We start from the raw sequence: 1572 nt of genomic DNA, 5'->3' as shown, positions 1-1572 counted from the left end.
AGTGTGAAATATTTGATGTGTGGGGTGTGGATTTCATGGGACCATTTCCTTCATCCAAAGGTAATAAATACATACTTGTGGCGGTGGATTATGTGTCAAAATGGGCAGAAGCGCAAGCGTTAACAACCAATGATGCAAGGGTTGTGGTGAAGTTCCTAAAAAAATTATTTTCTATATTTGGAGTACCCAAGGCGTTAATTAGTGATAGGGGAACACACTTTTCTAATGACCAACTAGCAAAAGTGTTGCAAAATATGGTGTACGCCATAGATTTTCAACACCTTACCATCCACAAACAAATGGGCAAACCAATATTACTAATCGAGCACTCAAGAGGATTTTGGAGAGATCGATGGGTAGCAATAGGAAAGATTGGGCAGACAAATTGGATGATGCACTTTGGGCATTTCGGACCACATTCAAAACACCCATTGGAACCACACCCTATAGATTGGTTTATGGTAAAAATTGTCATTTACCCGTGGAGCTTGAACATAAAGCCTATTGGGCTTTAAAAACATGCAATTTTGAGCTAAATGAGCTGTGTACTAATCGACTTTTGCAAATGAATGCTTTGGAAGAATTGAGGAACGAGTCCTACACTAACTCGTTGATCTACAAAGACAAGACAAAAAGATGGCATGATGCAAGGTTGAAGGGTAACAAGAAATTTGAAGCTAAGCAAAAAGTTCTTTTATACAATTCAAGACTTAAGCTCTTTCCGGGAAAATTACGCACTCGTTGGTCCGGGCTTTTTATAATCAAGCATGTGTATCCATACAGAGTAATTGAGTTCTGGAGCAAGGATGGGTCAAGCTTTAAAGTGAATGGGCATATGGTCAAGAAATACAAAGAGGGCATACTAAATGAAGAACTACTTGACGGAGGAATGGACTTTGAGAAAGCCGCTACAACGTAGAGCGGGAAGGAGTCCAACTAAATACTCCTAAAAAAGAAGCGCTTAGGGAAGGCAACCCGCAGTTTGAGTTTTCTTTCTTTTACCATTTTCTTTTCGTTTTGGTTTTTAGTTTCATTTTCTTTATTTTGTGTATTCTAAAGGATTTTTAGTCTAAATCTTCTGTTAAGCTTATAATGTTTGCTTGAGGACAAGCAAAGTTTGATTGTGGGGTGTGGTGAAATTTATTTTTAAGAGAACAATTTTTTTTCAAACAGAGGATATAACTCGTCGAGTCCATCTGGAAATACGTGTTATTTCGTAAAAGACGTCTCTACACGACGAGTCGGGGACCCCCAACTCGACGAGTAGGTTTTATTAATGAAAAAAATATATTTTTTTTAAACTCCGTAAATTAGGGTTTTTACCCGAAAAAGTAAAACTCTCATTTTCACAGCCGTCACCCTCCCCCATTCGACCAAGCAGTTCTCTCAAGCAAGACTTCCAATTTTCGTCACTTCATCTTCCATTTTGCTCAAAAGTCTTCCATTTTTCTCAACAGGTAACATTTTTCATGCATAATCTTGTTAAAGTTTTGATTTTTAGTGGTTTAGAAGTTGGAATTTGTTAAAAAAAACCGATTTTTGGTTTTGACATAAATTTTAGGGTTTTCATTT

The 1572-nt window shown here is 37.3% G+C and overlaps 1 protein-coding gene across 1 annotated transcript; it reads left to right on the top strand.

Moving 5' to 3' along the window:
• Positions 1-352: 352 nt before the first annotated feature.
• LOC145115387 (uncharacterized) lies at positions 353-919 on the top strand. Its single transcript, XM_079051678.1, has one exon. The coding sequence runs from the start codon at positions 353-355 to the stop codon at positions 917-919; it is 567 nt and encodes a 188-aa protein (XP_078907804.1).
• The last annotated feature ends 653 nt before the right edge of the window (positions 920-1572 follow it).

The sequence above is a fragment of the Lactuca virosa genome, chromosome 1 (assembly GCF_052849685.1).
Source record: "Lactuca virosa cultivar CGN04683 chromosome 1, Lactuca_virosa_CGN04683_v6, whole genome shotgun sequence".
Classification (NCBI taxonomy): Eukaryota; Viridiplantae; Streptophyta; class Magnoliopsida; order Asterales; family Asteraceae; genus Lactuca; species Lactuca virosa.
This window is presented reverse-complemented; position numbering and strand designations above follow the sequence as displayed.